This window comes from Miniopterus schreibersii, assembly GCF_964146895.1.
Source record: "Miniopterus schreibersii genome assembly, chromosome: X".
In the NCBI taxonomy this organism is placed as follows: Eukaryota; Metazoa; Chordata; class Mammalia; order Chiroptera; family Miniopteridae; genus Miniopterus; species Miniopterus schreibersii.
In genome coordinates this window covers 101695855-101712263 of record NC_138104.1, presented here as the reverse complement: position 1 = coordinate 101712263, position 16409 = coordinate 101695855, and the positions used below count along the sequence as shown (strand labels likewise).

At 41.9% G+C, this 16409-nt stretch overlaps 1 protein-coding gene across 3 annotated transcripts in view; it reads left to right on the top strand.

The window, feature by feature from the left end:
- The window catches only part of FRMPD4 (FERM and PDZ domain containing 4), a 618455-nt gene extending 602295 nt beyond the window's left edge, over positions 1-16160 (top strand). For all 3 annotated transcript variants that reach the window (XM_081125794.1, XM_081125792.1, XM_081125793.1), the window contains exons 13-17: positions 260-442; positions 2876-3014; positions 7793-8857; positions 9221-10510; positions 12117-16160. In XM_081125794.1, the coding sequence (XP_080981920.1) occupies positions 260-442; positions 2876-3014; positions 7793-8857; positions 9221-10510; positions 12117-13456 (4017 nt within the window). In that variant the 3' untranslated portion in view covers positions 13457-16160. The remainder of the gene's footprint in view (positions 1-259; positions 443-2875; positions 3015-7792; positions 8858-9220; positions 10511-12116) is intronic.
- Positions 16161-16409: the final 249 nt, after the last annotated feature.

The window sequence follows — 16409 nt, the reverse complement described above, 5'->3', positions numbered from 1 at the left end:
TGCTTTCGCATTTAAAAAAATTCTCATTTCTAAAAGTCTCTCATGATTATGAATGTATGTGCTATGATAACATTTACTTTCTACACTATTCTTAATTTTGCAGAGCCTCAATGCAATCATATACCTGGTTCTTCTAATTGGGTCACTTAGTATAGTATAACCCAGAAATACTTTCTAAGGAAAATGCAATTTAATAAAAAACATTCTCTTAGTCTTAGAAGTATAATAATTTTACGTTTTGTCAATGTCCCTTTTTCAGCAGGCAGAAAAGCGCTCAGAAGTGACTCTCCTGGTTGGGCCCCGATATGGCATAAGCCACGTCATAAACACCAAAACCAATCTGGTGGCCCTTTTAGCTGACTTCAGCCATGTGAACAGGATTGAGATGTTTACTGAAGAGGAAAGCTTGGTGAGGGTGGAGCTCCATGTGCTGGATGTGAAGGTAAGTCGTTCAAATGTTGATACATGGCCTTGATTTGAACAGCTCATTTGTGATACACTGATGATATTTACAAAGCAGGTACAATTTCTTTGTGTACAGGGCGTCAAAGGTGTGATGTGGTACAGAAAAAAGTCCACCCAACTCAGGCCTGAGGGCTCCAGTCCTCACTAAATAACCATGTGACTTAGGGACAAGTAGCTCTTCTTCTCTGGGCTCAGTTTCTTCATCTACATATAAGAAAACAAGTGACTTCATTTCTGAGGTCCCTTTAGCTCCAGAATACATGAGTCATAGGTAGAGAGTGGGAGAGATTTTTCACTACTAACTTTTTAGAATATATGAGTCTTGTATAGATAGTCAGGGAGATTTTTCCCAACTTTGATTAGTACGCCCACTCCCTTTTGTTAGATCAGGTCCCATGTGTTTATTCTTTTGGAAAAGCTGAGTATTTTAGTCAGTCTGTCTTTTCATACTTTAGCAATTGGTAGTGGCTGAACATCTGGCTCCTATGAATGTCATGACCATTCCATTTAAAATAACAATCTGAGATCGTCCTCAAAGGATACAACTTTACTCCTAAAACAGAAGTTGATAGGAAATAATCCAGGTCCCCTGTCCCCACCCTCTTGTCCCAGTAATAAATGAGCCATTGGATTTGGGCAGTGTTGATATATCCAGTGTTGCTATGAAGAGGCACTGGACTGGAAGAGAGGCAGTGGCTCCACAAAAGAAACAATGTTGACCTGAAGTGCTCTGAGAACAGGCGGGGGGACCCACTCCCACTAGGGTGGCATGGGAGGAGCGTATTAAGAGGAAATGAGCCCAGCCAGGTATGGCTCAGCGGTTGAGCGTTGACCTGGGATCCAGGCAATCGGGGTTCGATTCCCAGTCCGGGCACATGCCCGGGTTGCGGGTTCGATCAATGACTCTCTCATCATTGATGTTTCTCTTTCTCTCTCCCTCTCTTTTCCTCTCTCTGAAATCAATAAAGATTTAAAAAAAAAAAAAAAGAGGAAGTGAGAATATGGGAAAGGGTTTCTACACAGTAGATTGGACAGCATCAGTGTGCTCTGCAACAGGAAGACGATGACCGTGAGGATGTGGAGCTCTGCCATGTTGGCCATGGCCCATGGGATTTCATGGGCTGAACCCAGGGGACTCTATTTGACTTCAAAGTACAAGAGTAGACTTGGAATGCCTTCCCTAGGCTATGACCAAAGATGCTGAAAACAATTGCTCCGTCATGGAAAAAGGGCGAATTGGCTGCAGTCATCACAGACCTGCTAAACAGAGATCTGTCCCAAACAGAAGCAGGTGGTTCCTTGCCTGGGTAAAAGAATTGTGGGGTGGCTTGAGGGGAGGCCTCAATTGAAATGGAAGGAAAAGGCAGTTCATTAAGTAGTACAGAGGCTTTGTATGGGAAGTTAGATTCTTCCAGCAGGGCCATCAGACCTGGCTGGTGTCCTACAGCTGGAGTGAAAGCAAGAAGCCTATCACCTCCCTGTTTCTGTGTCTCTCTGGGTGTCTCCTTTTTTGTTGTTTCCTTATTTCCCTCTCATTCTGTCTCTCTTTCAACAAGAGCACACCAGCCACTCTACCCTTCCTAACTCCATGAGAATAATTGTGGTGTTTTTTTAAAATACGTTTTTATTGATTTTTAGAGAGAGAGGAAGGGAGAGAGATAGAAAAAGATAGAAACATCAATGATGAGAGAAACGTTGATTGGCTGCCTCCTGCACACCTCCTACTGGGGATCAAGCCTACAACCTGGGCATGCGCCCTGATCTGGAATTGCACAGTGACATCTTGGTTCCTAGGTCGAGGCTCACCCACTGAGCCACAGTGGCCGGGCTCCATGAGAATAACTCTTCAAATTGAACACTTCCTTCCCTATATGCCCAAGGTCCATGTCCAATGAAATAATAACCTCATTGTTTCCAAAAGTTTTAGCGAGGCCTTTTCTCAACTCCCATCTCTCTTCTGACCTCCTGTTAATTTACAATTTCTTTTAGAAGCACCCTCTTTCTGGATGTCTTTGACACTTTTCTTTCAGTCTTAGCAGTGATTTCCCCTGAAGTTTTACTTCTCTTCAACACTAATTTTCATCACAAACACAAACTTAACTTCCTATGATTTTTCAGATTGTGGGTTCATATCTGGTAACAAACTCCTTAACTATCACTTTTTTAAAATGTTAACTATTTGGGAACAAAACCAATGCTATTTTCTTTTTAAAATGATGTCACCTAAATGTTTTTCAGTTAGACTCTCTGTGTTACACCTGACCTTTTCCCCACATTTAGGTTTCTCCAATGAAATGGTTGCTCAATTACTTCTGTTGTTTACCTTTCATAAGCACAAATACAGTCATTGTCACCTGAGAGAAGTTATTACAGAGAGATGGCTTTAACCAGAACATTCTCTTTTGTGTAGCCCATCACGCTGCTGATGGAGTCATCAGATGCCATGAACTTGGCCTGCCTAACAGCTGGATACTACAGGCTACTTGTGGATTCCAGGAGGTCGATATTTAACATGGCCAACAAGAAAAATGCAGGGACCCAGGACACAGGTATTCTCTTCCTAACTCATGAAGCACTGACATTCCCTCCCCACCCCACCTGACAAAATAATAAGGACCTTTCTTGAAAAGTTAAAATTACATGCATAAAAATCTAATGTCCAAATTTTACACAAGAGCCTTCAAATACATCCAATATGGTCTAATTTTTTCTCTCTGAAAATGCTGATTTTCTTTTTCATCACATTTTGCACGTCACTCGGGAATGCCGGGACATATCTTCAAAGGCAGTGATTTGATTACTGTGATGGGAGTGAGCACAGTCCCTACGGCTGGGTCTTCATCTCTCCCTCTCGCAGGAGTCAGGATGCAGAGAGCTAACAATGGAATGCCCAGCAGGAAGTGTGAGCCCCAGCTTGAGGCCTTGTCCCTCGAGGTGCCCAAGGCCCAGAGGCCTGCGACCCTCCTCCTGCATCACACACCTCCAGGATCTGGGAACTCCCAACAGGACGACTTGGGTACTGCCCAGCACTGCATTTGGGGCTTTAGGAGGGACCCTGGCAGCCATCCTAGCTCTGTACTGGGAGCTTTGAGATAGCAAAGAGATCAGATACTTCAATCCTGCCACTTGATGGGACTAATAGCCCACAGTGAGGACAAGGAGGGCTGCAAGTGTTACACTGATCATTCCTTTGAGGGTGGGTGACTTTCATTTGTTTTAGAACTTTTTTCTTCAGTGTTTGACATTTCCTCCATCCCCAGTGGGCACTCAGTAAATGTGGCTGATGGCCAGACACAGTGATTTGAGCCAAAGTTACTGACCATGAAAAATGTCTAATCAGGGGTCCTGTAATCAAGATTGCTTTTAAAAGCAAGGGAAATTCTTAAGAACACATTTCATTGTCACTGTTTCTGAGAGAAAAGGCAGCGAGGCAAAAGAAGGGGAGAAAAATCCTCTTACTTTGAAACTTAGCAGAAAACAAAAATGATTATTCCATAAATATATTGTGATGTGTAAATAGACACACAGAGACAGACTCACACGAAGTTTATGATGACAGTTGGTTAAGTGGAAGCAATTACAGTCACAGGGTAAAGGGAAACCAGAGAGAAAGAGAGGGACAGGCATGCCAGAAGGCAACTTTGACTTGTGACGAGATTTAATCCAGCCCCACCTTGAAATGACTGTGTGTGTGTTTTTAATTTCTCTAAATTTGGGTTTTTTCATTTGTAGAATTGGTATTAAAAACCTAGTTTGCAAGGTAAGGATTAGAAAAAAAATAAATTTATGTACCACAGGTAAAACAATGGCCACTACCTCTACTAATAATTGGCAAGGCGGGGGGGACAGAAATGGAAAAAATTCAGAATGAAAGTGACAGAAACACAGAAAAAAAATGGAAAACAGACACATGGCAAAGAAAGATCCTGAGAGACACAAATGATTAGAAATAAATAGGGAAGGAACGAAAAGGAGGTAGTGAGTATGTGCTGGGTTTGGTGGTGAACATTTTTATGACCACCTGTTTCCACTGAGCTAGGAGATTTAGAGCAATTTAATGCTGACCTTTGAAATTCCGAAGAGCAGTTCAGCAATTTAACACAATCCTTTAACATTGGAAAACTAGTTTTTGGCTTTTTATTTTAAATCTTAAAGTTTGTCCTGAAAATAAAACCTTTCCCCGTGGACTGTTAAGGTTGTACAGATGCACGAAAAAAACAGACATACCACTCTAAAACTGGTTACACTGATAAGAGCCTCAGTTCTGTCCACTTTATAGTGACTCACAACGTAACGTTTAATGAAGTTTCAAGAGGCAAAGACTTAGTTCCAGAAAGCATTATCACCACAGGGAAAGAACGGAACTTCAACCTTACAGTAATTTCTCCCATCTTTACAGTGAGAATGAGGGTGAGGGCACATGTTCCAGGTATCTCTTTCCACTCTGAGATAGAGAGAGGTTGAGAGGGAGAGCACGTGCACATGCACGTGTGTGTGTGTGTGTGTGTGTAAGAAGGCAGGACAGGGAGAGAGATGGCACACTCTAATAAGCAACTGGTTGACTCAAGCTGAGCAGCAGCCCAATACTTAGCACCCTCTGGTGGCAGAAAGTCCTCTCTTCCCTGCAGAAACTCCCAAAAGGCATCATGACCCTCAAGAAATAGAGAGTGAAGTCTGCTTAGGCCAGTTCATCCCTAGTCCATTCTTTCCTTCCATTCTGTGAGAAACTGGACAACGGTAGACATCCTAATTCCCAATCCACATCCTCTGTGTCTCCAAAATCATTCCAGATCAGTTCACTTTTCTGGAAGGAAGGAAGGAAGGAAGGAAGGAAGGAAGGAAGGAAGGAAGGAAGGAAGGAAGGAAGGAAGGGAGGGAGGGAGGGAGGGAGGGAGGGAGGGAGGGAGGGAGGGAGGGAGGGAGGGGGGAGGGAGGGAGGGAGGGAGGGAGGGAGGGAGGGAGGGAAGGAAGGAAGGAAGGAAGGAAGGAAGGAAGGAAGGAAGGAAGGAAGGAAGGAAGGAAGGAAGGAAAGCCAAAATGAGTGTGTATTCTCTTCTTGTCTCAAATTGACCAAAGACCTCACTCAAGATTTCTAACAAGGAAAAGTGAGCCCCTATTTCTTCTTCTCTATGTTGAAAATTAACCTTCAAGTACTTTCAAAATTCCCAAACCCACATATTTATGCATCTCTAGGTCTTAGGAGGATCTGAGTAAGCATCTCTTACCTTGCTTTTAGTGTGCTGACCTATTCAGTTTTCTTGTTTGTTCAATCTAGGAATTGGCAAACTATGGCCCATGGGCCAAATCTTGTTCTTGTAAGTAAAGTTATATTGGAACTCAGCCATGCACATTGTATTAGTTTCTTAGGGCTCTGTAACAGTGAAGTATAAACTTGGAGGCTTAACATAACAGAAACTTATTCTCTCACACTTTTGGAAGCTAGAGGTTCAAAACCTAGGTGTTGGCAGGGCCATGCTCCCTCCAAAGGCTCTAGGGGAGAAACTTTTCTTGTCTCTTCCTGCTTCTCAGGGCCATCAGCATTCCTTGTGGCTGCATAACTCCAATCTCTGCCTCTGTCTTCACATGGCCCTCCCCTCTTCTCTATGTGGCACAAGTCTCCTTCTGCTTTTCTCTTATAAGGACACTTGCCATTGGACTTAGGGCTCCTACAATAGTTCAGGATGATCTCATCTCACAATCCTTAATTTAATGATATCTACAAATACTTTTTCCAAGTAAGGTCACATTCACAGAATGAACATATCTTTTGGGGCCACTATTCAACCCACTATATCCATTTGATTATGAATGATCCCTGGCTACTTTTGTGTTATAATAACAGGGTTGAGTAGTTGCTCAGCTGAGCAGTTGGCCTGCAAAACCTAAAGTATTTACTATCTGGCCCTCCCTTTACAGAAAATGTTTGCTGACCCTGGTTTAAAGCCATCACAATTTTGCTGAAACACTTTAGCTCCCCCTGATAATCCATACTCCTGACACACATGTGCATGCATGTGTGCATGTGCACACACACACAGCCAGTTATAATGTGGTTTGTTCTTAATAAAACAATGCTGAACCCCCACAGGTATATTTATTATAAGATAACATGCAAATATGGCTGGAGTGTAACTCAATGTATTCAAAATGATACGTTTTATTTGCTATTCATGAAAAATAATATGTATTTAGTAAAATTACTTGGAACATTGTTCAGCACTGTATAATTTGGGGGGAGCAAAAACCTCTTCAGTAAATTGATTTTTTCCCTTGTCTTGTATATATGATGTCAGCATTATACAAACTTGGGCCAGGGGGCAATTTGAGGGAACAGATGGGAGAATAGGTGTCCCTAAATTTCCTCAAAATGTTGTCTCTGAAATCTACATAGCAGTACAGGCAGAATGACACACTGACCTGTCTTGTTAAATATCAGGAGCAAAATCTCCACTGCAAAAATCCCTGTTCAAAGACCCTTGAAGAGCAAACTAAACAACAGTTTTTAAATTAGGATTTTGCTGTTTTAATTCATGAGAACCCTCAAGCAAGTCTTCAGAAAGTTCTCATGACACAAATAAAAATTGAAAATAGTCAAAGTATTAACTATGCTTCGAAATAGCACAGAGAAGTATATTACCTCGGAATGCTCCACATTCTGCACTACATGCAGGTGCACGCATACAGGCTCGGATACTGACATTCATGCATTGATATATAAACATCCACTAGGATATTGTAATGATCATGTAATAATGTAATATTATATTTTATTGATATATTTTATTATTACATTATTACATGACCATTACAATCTCTTCTAAAGTATGTGGTAGAAGGATGTGGATCCTTGACTTTCTCTTAACTCAATAAGGAAAAAGTTCCACATTTTCCTCTACAAAGTGGACGATATTAGATCTTGCTTTACGAAGGGCATTCTATTTTCTGGAATAACAGCCTACTGGATTACCACCTTTAAGGATTTTAAAAGGCATGTTTTATATTCACATTCACAGATGTAAATGAGGTCTTTTAATAATAGAACTAAGGGTCAGATGGAATTAAGCTATAGTTCCCTACTCTCAGATGGTATTATATTTTATCAAAGAGCAATTATAATTTATGCAATATCAATTCTATTAAGGTCAGTTCTCTTAACCAAGAAATCCTTACACCTGAAGCCTAAATCAACCACTACCATATTTGGAAATCTGAATAACCCTGTTTTTACAAAAGTGATGCTGTAAGTCATTAAATTAAGAAACCGAGACAAGGACCCCAGAAACCAGACAACACTGTAATGTGTCTTTGCATGATTCTTTCCCTTTAGGAACTGAGAATAAAGGAAAGCATAACCTCCTTGGCTCTGATTGGAACTGTATACCCCAAATGACCACCTTTATTGGCGAAGGGGAACAAGAAGCCCAGATAACATATATAGATTCAAAACAGAAGACCGTTGAGATTACAGATGGCACCTCATGTCCAAAAGACCACCGGCACTTGTACATTGCCAACACCTATAATTCAGATGAGCTCAACCAACAGCTGACTCAGCCCGAAGATGCTCCACTTGAGGCAGACTACAGAAGCCTAGCTCAGCGGTCCCTTTTGACCTTCTCAGGACCAGAAACTCTAAAGCAAGCACAGGAGTCTCCGAGAGGAGCTAAAGTGTCCTTTATTTTTGGAGATCTCGCCATGGATGATGGTATTAGTCCCCCAACTCTCAGCTATGATAGGCTGCTGGACGAGAGTCCGGAGCTGCTGGAGAAGCAGACGGATCTGTACATGAGAAGTGCCAATGACATGAAGAGCCTAGATCTCGCCCCGGAGGCGGAGAGCCTCCAGTTTGTGGAAAGTTCCGTTTATGCGAACATAGGTGACGTGAAGAACTTTGAGGCCCCACAGGGCATGGAGGAGCCCCTTCTCCACGACATCTGCTATGCGGAAAACGCCGACGACGCAGAGGACGAAGACGAGGTGAGCTGCGAGGAGGACCTCATGGTGGCGGCCATGGACCAGCCGGCCATCCTCAGCCTGTCCGGGTCAAGCGATGACATCATTGACCTCACGTCCCTGCCACCTCCAGAAGGGGACGATAACGAGGACGACTTCCTGCTGCGCTCCTTGAACATGGCCATCGCTGCCCCGCCGCCGGGCTTTAGGGACAGCTCCGATGAGGAGGACTCTCAGAGCCAGGCAGCTTCCTTCCACGAGAACAAGGAGCCAGGCAGCAGCCTGCAAAGTGATGACATCCCCGTGTCCCTCATTGACGCCGTGCCCACCAGCAGCGAGGGCACGTGTGAGAAGGGACTGGACAACACCGTTGGCTCCCCGCTGGAAGCTCTAGAAGCTCTGTCCGTGTCCGAAGAGCAGCAGACCAGTAACAATTCAGGTTCTTTCACGATTGTTACATTTATTCACTGATAACCATGTCATCATTCATCCCATCAAGCCATTTGCCCCTGGAGTCCTGTTATGTGCTGTCCTCCATTTCACGCATGTCCCATTCCATAAATGTGCAGACACGACCATCATGGCTTTTTCGTGTATGTGGTTTCCTTTGTTACTTTTTTTTAAACATGTGGCACATTTTTTCCCCCCATTTCTGGAACAACTGTGCAATAAACTCAAAGTCCTTACTGAAAAGGGAAAACCTTGTTTTATTTTGTTCTAAATAATGAGTCCCATTATCGTACATGTCTCCTGGTGCCTCTGATGCCTCTATTAATCGGTTCTTGTTCTTTACGGCATGCAGGTGTAGCCATCATGAGGGCTTATAGTCCTGAGTCTTCCTCAGACTCGGGCAATGAAACTAACTCTTCCGAAATGACTGAGAGCTCTGAACTGGCCACAGCACAGAAGCAGTCAGAGAACCTCTCCCGCATGTTCTTGGCTGCTCATGAAGGCTACCACCCCCTTGCAGAAGAGCAGACAGAGTTCTCCACCTCCAAAACCCCTGCTGGGGGCTTGCCTGCAAAGGCCTCTCGCACCCTAGCCGCCCGTCCAGCGACTGACCTGCCGCCCAAAGTTGTGCCTTCCAAGCAGATGCTTCACTCAGACCACATGGAGATGGAGCCCGAAACAATGGAGACCAAGTCAGTCACTGACTATTTTAGCAAACTGCACATGGGGTCGGTGGCGTATTCCTGCACCAGCAAAAGGAAAAGCAAGTTGGCCGATGGGGAGGGGAAAGCACCCCTTAATGGGAACCTACCAGGGAAAAAACAGCAGGGGGCCAAAACAGCTGAGGCAGAGGACGACGCCAAAGGTAAATTTGGTACCATGTCTTCAAGGGACAATCAACACCTGAGCACTTTTAACCTGGAGAGAACTGCCTTTCGCAAGGACAGCCAAAGATGGTATGTGGCCACTGATGGCGGGGTGGCTGAAAAAAGTGGATTGGAAACAGCAACAGGGATAATCTTTCCAAGAGCTTCTGGTCTGGGAACCAGGGAGGCCGAAGGGAAGAATGAAGGGGTTCCCGATGGGGAAGCCAATGAGGTTTCAGGACTTGGCCAACGGGACCACTTCTTAACTGACATGACCTGTGTCTCTTCAGCCAAAGACTTAGATAACCCAGAGGATGCTGACCCATCTACCTGTGACCATCCTTCCAAGCTTCCTGTGGCAGAAGAGAGTGTGGCCCATCTTTGTGACTACCACCTGGCCAAGCGGATGTCATCATTACAGAGTGAGGGCCACTTTTCTCTACAGAGCTCTCAAGGCTCTTCGGTGGATGCAGGCTGTGGCACTGGCAGCAGCAGCAGCACCTGTGCCACACCCGTGGAGTCCCCACTCTGTCCCTCCATGGGGAAGCACTTGATTCCTGAGACTTCGGGAAAAGGCGTGGCTTATGCTCCTTCAGAGGAGAGAGCCACTGGGCTTCCCAACCACGGAACCCCCTTTAAGGAATTACACCCACAGACAGAAGGGGTGTGTCCACGGATGACAGTGCCCGCTCTGCACACAGCCATTAATGCTGAACCCTTGTTTGGCACTTTGAGAGACGGATGCCATCGACTCCCCAAGATTAAGGAAACCACAGGTACAGCAATGAGGGATTTAGCATTTTGCCTTATACACCAGAGACATGAAAACCAAATTTACCACAAACCTAAAAGCATGAAATCTGGAAGAAAATCAAAAGTTAGAATTTTTAAAAAGGCTGCAGGCAGGACTGACCAGGTTAGGTATCAACCATTAATCCCTCAGTGTTTAAAAAATACCCAAGTTTCCAGATCTAAAACAATGGCGAAGATGGCATTTGCTCTTTAGAATCTTGCTCTGTCCTTGCTTTTAGAATCTGATGGAGCAATATTTTTTTTCTAAAATCTAAATGTAGACTTTTAGCAGTACCCATTGTGACTTTTGGTTACAAGATCGTATTGCTTAGTCACAAAATGGTTTGTTTTCCTTTTCAAGACATCGAATTTCTAAATTTGCCATTTCATTTTTGAGAGGCAAGGATCATAGAGCAGGGTGTCAGAGAAATTGGAGGGACTGGGGAAGATCATTTGCCTTTCATCAGTACCTACAGATTCCTCTTGACTCTATAAGACTCTCCTAGAGGAGTATTCTGAAATGTTAATGAGATCTTATAGTGGTTAATTTCTATTCCTGCTCTTTTAAGATTATATACTTTCTCAAAACCCACCACTCAATTAAAAAAAAGGGCTCTGGCTGGGTAACTCAGTTGGTTAGAGCATCATCCCCATACACCAAGGTTTCAGGTTCAGTCAGGGCACATACAAGACTCAACCAATGAATGCCTCAATAAGTGGAACAACAAATCAATGTTTCTCTTTCTCTCTCTCTCTCTCTCTCTCTCTCTCTCTCCTCCTCCTCCTCCTATCTCTCTCTCTCATATCTAAAATCAATTTTTTTAAAAAACCACCACTAGCTTCACCTGCCTTAGGAAACCCGCCTATGAATTTATGTAACTCATCACCCAGCTAGTATCTTTCTCTCTAAACTAATTGAAGCATGCTGTTTAATCCTTTGCAGTTTACAGAGAGCTTTTATCTAACTTACCCCTTGCTTCTCACAAAAATTCTGTGAAATGGAGATTTTCTTCACATGACAACTTTTCTGACAAAAGTTGAGTAATTTGCCCAGTGTCTCCACTTTACAACCTATACCAGGAAAATTTCTCAGGGTCCTCTTTAAAAGGCGAGCTGATTTAATTTGCATTGATTACATTAGGTCACTTCTTTATAAAAATTAACAGATGCCAGGATTAACCTAACTCCCTTGAAATGAAACTTAAATGTCATAAATATGTTTAAATAATCTATATGTAGGATGTATGTTTTGTAATTAGTGTCTAAGCTTTGACAGATAAATGTTTGGGAGCAAAGTAATTAATGTAATTCCATTATCGCCCTGAAAACATTGGGGATTTCTAGACAATTCCAAATGAATCAATAGTTTAAGAAATAACAGGTCACAGTATTTTTTGAAATGTATTGAAATGGAAATCTTTTATGTGATGTCAGGAAGCAGTCTTTGGAAAGTGGGGTGACCCTGATGAATGGCACCCCTTCTAGAATGCATCCTTGGGAAACAACAGACATCACAGAGAGATGCGGTGAAATTGACCACCCATGAGATGTTTAATGATTCTCTCTGTTTTTCTACTACCCCTAGTGTAGCTTTGACAGAGTCTGAGAAGGAGAGACAAGGAGGCATGACTTCAGTTTGGTCTCAATATCCTGAAGCTGATCCCATCCTGCTACCATCAAACATTCACTCGGAATCAAAAGTGCCAATTCCAAATCAAGACCCCAATGATTTCTCCCAAGCATACCAGGCCTACGGAGAGGCTGTGAGCTGGCAGCCACTGGATCTGAGAGGAGAGAGCCATGGGACACCCCCCAGCCAGAGGGCTCTGAGACGTAGCAGCAGTATCCTCTCAGGGTGTGTAGGTTTGGAGACCTTCCGAGGAAGAACCAAGGGTACAGTCAGCTTAAAGTGTCCAGGTATCACAGAAGCACAGGAAGCCAGTTCAGAAAAGCAAGCAGAACTGCCCCTGGGAAAGAAGCTCACTAAAAGTTTTTCCCAAAGCTCGATGCACTTTAGCTCTGACATGAAGGTTCACAAAAGGTCCCCAGGGGCTCTCAAAGACTCAAAGCTGTATAAGACATTACCATTGAGGAAGCTGGAAGGCAGCAATTGGAGATGCCGGGGACCTTTCAGCTACTGCTTCCTAAGCCGAGGGCAGGGTGAGGGTGAGGATGAGGGGGAGGAGGAGGAGGAGGAAGAGGAAGGAGAGCCCACCCACCGGGTCTCTTGCCTCTTCCCACTACAGATGACTCAAGCCATGCAAGAACCAGCCAGCCTGCCCCTGGCTGTTGGGATTCAGAAGCAAGCAGGGGAGCTGTCCAGATGTCCAGTGCTGAAGGGCTGGGCAGAAGACCTGAGTGGCCCAGATGACATGGACTTCAGCAACCTGGCTTTTGATGCCCAGATTGCAAGAATAAGTGCCCTAAAGCAGAGCACATATGCAATGCCTGATGGGTTCCTCGCAGCCCAAAATGATGCCAATGAGCTGCTCTGCCTTGTCAGGGCAACCAAGGGGAAGAGAGAGGAGTCACGCCCTGAAGCATATGACCTTACACTTTCTCAGTACAAGCAACTGTTATCCATTGAGTCCAGACAGTTGGGAAGTGCCTGTAGGAAAATGGCAATGGCTGAGAAAAGCCCAGAGGAGATGCTCCTAGCTATGACTTCCAGCTTTCAAGTGCTCTGTTGCCTAACAGAAGCTTGCATGCGATTAGTTAAAGTCGTGAGCTCAGAAACACAGCGGCAGGAAATCGTAGTGAAAATCGATGAAGTGGTCATAAACTACATTTGTCTCCTGAAAGCTGCCGAGGCAGCCACCGGAAAGACCACTGAGGATCCCAGTGTTGGACTCTCGACTCGACATTCAACCACCATGGCCGCTCTCGTAAGCACACTAACACGTTCTCTCAAGATGCTTTTAAATAAATAAAGTGTGAAAGTCACATCATAATCTACCTTTGCAAAGCCATACATGAACTTTTATTTACTTTCTGTGTACGATGAACAGATGTCTCCTTTCTTCTCTCTGTATATTTTGTTATTTTGTATAAAATAGGAGATAAAAGTCACATTGGTGAAACGTTGAAATGTACTAATCAGATGTATTCTGTTTATATTACACATATATACATGTAAAAGAAATATACAAGAAAGTGAGGACATTTGGCTATTTTTCGTATAGTCAAAACTTGGGATATATGAAGTGAAATTTTAAATTCTACCATGTTAGAGCAAAACAATGAATCCCATCTCCTTTCCTTCCAAGTAGATACTTGGAGACCATATCATTCATATTTAGAAGTCAAAAAAACAAAAATCACAGTGTATATAAAACAGTACTTATGTTTTAAAAGTATGATTTTTAAGCATTGGAAATAGCAAAAATACATTTAAAATTCAAGAAGCTATTATGAATTATTAGAGAATATATATAATAAATTAATTTTTTGCTCATAGTATTTGTCTATCTGATGCTTTCTTCCAAGAATCCTACATATTTCATTTTGGCTTATTCCATTTGGGTTAAAAAAGGGTGGAGGTGGATTCTATTGTGTCAACACAAATGCTCTTCATGATGTTCCTAGAATTAAGATACTTCCCAAATAGAAGAACAGAGGGAATGATGGGCAGGTTCCTGGGTAATACCTAGTTATAGATTATCTAATTACATAAAATGAATGAATTAATAATACCAAAATTTAATTTTTTGATGAAAAGACTGATCTGCTTTGACTAAATGTCAAAATACATAAACCAAAGACATCATCCACCCCCCCACCCCGACCCCCACCCCCCGCTCAACCATGAAACTTAGAATTCCCTTAAGAGTGACAGAACATTTAGTAAAGTATTTGCAAAATTACAAAAAAGGAACATTTAATGATCATTGAAAGTAAGTACAGATCCAGTCATGTAAAGCAGACTGCACAACAATCTGATTCACATCTCAGATCACAGCTCTCAGGATCACAGAGCTCCATGCCACACCTCCACTACCAGGGCCAGTACTTCCAACCCAATTTGGAATTACAGCCTAACAGGGACAAAATTTCAAATCTGGAATGTTCAGGAAATCAGAGAGAGATGGCTACTCTCATATAGAAGCCATGACTAAATAAATAATTAGGTATTTATGAAATGATCTAATCTGGATTGGCTTGTAGACATATGAAAGCTGAAATAGAAAAAAGAAAAAACAAGTGCTAAATTTGACCACTTTAGGTAAAACTGATGGAATGCAAAAAAGTTTTCAGAACTGTCGTCTCTCTCAAAATGTATCTTTGGGTCAAAGCAAAAGAATGCAAACTCTGCAATTGTAAAATAAAATTGACATGTACATATATACTTCATGGGTTATTTAGTGCTCAAGCTACACACACTCCTATTTATGTATATGGCTCCTTAAAATATGACAGGAGTATATGCCAAGTACAAATATTTCCATTTTTGTAGCCTACTGGACAGGAGGCATAACTCAGTCTACAGTCGCTATCTTTCATCAGTTGTTCTATAGAGACTCAATAACAAAAGTCACACGTAGTTGTAGATGGTAGCATACAAAAGGAGTTTAGACATGTGTTATTAAAAAATAATGTTTAAATAATAAAACATTATTTTATTACAATTCTAAATACTGATGTTTGATATTGAGAAATAATGGTGTTTACTGTGGAAATTTTTGGTAAATATTCTGTGTACTAAAATACATTAATAGGATGTGTGTTCTATGTCAGACAATGTGCTAAACATATCACATGTATTATCTCATTTAATCATCACAAAATCTTATGGTTTGGACACTGCCATTAATTCCCTATGGAGGCAGTATTGTTAAGTACTTAAGGACATGGGGTTTGAGGTCAGAAACTTCTTGATTTAAGTTTGAACTCTGCCATTTTCTAGCCCTTTTATCTTGGGAAACCCAATCAATTTTTTCTGTGTCTCATAGGGTTCTCATGAGTTTTCAGTAAAATTATGTATGTAAAGTTCTTACCACAATACCTGGCAGATTAAATAATTAATGTTAGATATTATTATCATAAATATTGTGTTACATATAGTGCCCAAGATAATATGTGGGGATGTTTGCTTTATATGCATATTGTATCCTGACAATATGTACAGAATACATTATGTGTATTGTATGTGTATGAAAGAAATGTGCAAGGACGTGATGATCCTTGTTCAAATCACATATCCAGTTGGAACTACTTCTTTGTTTATTTCAATTATTTGAGAGGCCTCAGTGAAATATCTCTGGGCCTTTCTAATCAATTTCCCATTACCTATGGGTGCTCCAATAAATTTCTGTTTCTTGTAAACAAACACTTTATTACTTAGAAAACCTCAAGGGGCCCATCATTCACTAAACATAGGATCCCTAAGTGGGGTCCATGTCCATTAGAGTATAGGAAGAACATATTAAAATACTTGTGTTTATTTTTATCTAGCCTTTTTATGTTCGTGTATGTTTTATAATGGCATAATAGTACAGTGGTATATGTACATTGTTTTAAATAAATAAATGAATTAACAAGCATATGCCTGGTGCATGTATGCAAAAAGAGTGTTGCAGGTAAGGTTGCATTTACTAAAGTTTGGAGATCGCTGAACTAGAGAATAAAAATTCTTTGTATTTGAGGTTCTTTACATTTATTCCCCAGCCTCATTTTTCAGTTGTATCACCTATCATTTTTGTTAATTTTTTATTATAAAACTTTCAAGCATACACAGAAGTAAATACAATAATAGAATGAATCAATATGTACTCATCACATACCAACTCATGTCTAATCTTATTTTCTCTATTTCTACACATCTCCTCCCACACTGTATGTCTTAGCAAATCTCAGACATCATAGTATTTAATCCATGAATATTTC